Here is a 1,478-nt window from a genome sequence, read left to right as displayed (position 1 = left end):
GTTACAGAATGCACTGTGATCCATGCAACTAATACTGTATCGTAGAATAGGCACTGTGTACTATTTTAGTTTTATCTTATACACAACTTATACCTTTTCATCAGGTATGACTAACAGATGTGAGAAATTAAACAGCGACACTTTGAATTATAAACATTTATGACATACAAACTTGCTCATCTGATTCATCATGGCTATAAAACACAACGTAGTGGAAAATGAAAAACACAAATAACACACAACATATTGAAGTTGATCTGGCAGTTTTTGAAGTTCATGTTTTTCCTTCTAAAAGAAACACCAGACTGCCAAACAGGTCACTGTGCATTTAACATACAAAATTGTAGGCCATGACTGCAACAGTGACTTCTTGAAATACAGAGCTTCTGGGGAAATTTGTTCATCAGTTAAAAAGAATAGATAAGAATGAAAATCACCAATTCTGCCTGGTATAGCTTATAGTCCAAAAAGACAAAGTCACTTCAGATGAATGTGAAATAAATAAGCAATCCTTGAGGGAGGATGATCCTCGAGTTGGACCTACTCTACCAAGAATGAGTTTCAGCTATACACTAGTATGTAACCATGGTGAGATATCTCAGAACAGCATTTTGAACAGCTTTTTGGGAAGCCATGTCTTACTGCTTTAATATGTAAAGGTTATTTACAACAAATTCCCTTTTGGCCTCACAAGTTAAGCCATTTTAGCTGGCTGTTAAGATGCAATTTTTTTCCCACGCATTATGCAATACAGTAGTTAGAGCTATAATTTAAAATAATCTTATGCATGAATTACAAATATTAATAAAGTAACTCTGCATATATAAATATTTCTAGCAGAATTTAAAGCATTCAGAATGTACATAAAAGGGGTCAGTTTTTTGATTTGGTAGGGCCTGATGTGCTTCTTCTCAGATCATCGTTGCTTTGATAATGCTTTGTACATAGCAAACCCCAAAACTGCAAAGATGGCAGCACCAAAACTTGCTCGAAGCCAAAACTTGGAGCTCTTGAGGTCCGCTTGTGTCACATGCCTAGAATTTTAACACAAACAAAACCAGGTTAACTCCATGACAGGAGTATCAGAGAACTTGGGCTAAACTACTCTGCTTTTGGAAATTCATCACTACACTTGTCACAGGCAAGCAGCTTACAATTCAGCCTTACCAGGACTTATACAGTCATTTTACTTTTCTTAAAAGCTTAGGATTTGATTTGTAGCCCTGATGACATTAGTAGATCTCACTAGAGTCAGAGAGCTCACACAGCTGAAATGCAGGAGCAGATCATTAATCATGAATGCAGGGAGGGTAGTGTGTAATCTTTGAGAGTACCAGCAAGCACTGAGAGAAGGAAAACAAAAATAGCTAGCAAAGACCCATAGTGAGAACAACTCTGTCCGGCAAAATCCCTTCTTTTTTTAAATGCTGAGTTTGTGTATGTTTTGCTTTCCCACTTAAAACTTCCAATCCTGCTGA

The 1,478-nt window shown here is 36.7% G+C and overlaps 1 protein-coding gene across 1 annotated transcript in view; it reads right to left on the bottom strand.

Moving 5' to 3' along the window:
• Positions 1–513: 513 nt before the first annotated feature.
• RHOT1 (ras homolog family member T1) overlaps positions 514–1,478 on the bottom strand; it is a 22,930-nt gene continuing 21,965 nt past the window's right edge. Inside the window, exon 19 of the mRNA XM_010002781.1 lies at positions 514–1,034. Coding sequence (XP_010001083.1) covers positions 917–1,034 — 118 coding nt within the window. The 3' untranslated portion in view covers positions 514–916. The remainder of the gene's footprint in view (positions 1,035–1,478) is intronic.

The sequence above is a fragment of the Chaetura pelagica genome, unplaced genomic scaffold (assembly GCF_000747805.2).
Source record: "Chaetura pelagica isolate M959 unplaced genomic scaffold, ChaPel_1.0 scaffold47, whole genome shotgun sequence".
In the NCBI taxonomy this organism is placed as follows: Eukaryota; Metazoa; Chordata; class Aves; order Apodiformes; family Apodidae; genus Chaetura; species Chaetura pelagica.
This window is presented reverse-complemented; position numbering and strand designations above follow the sequence as displayed.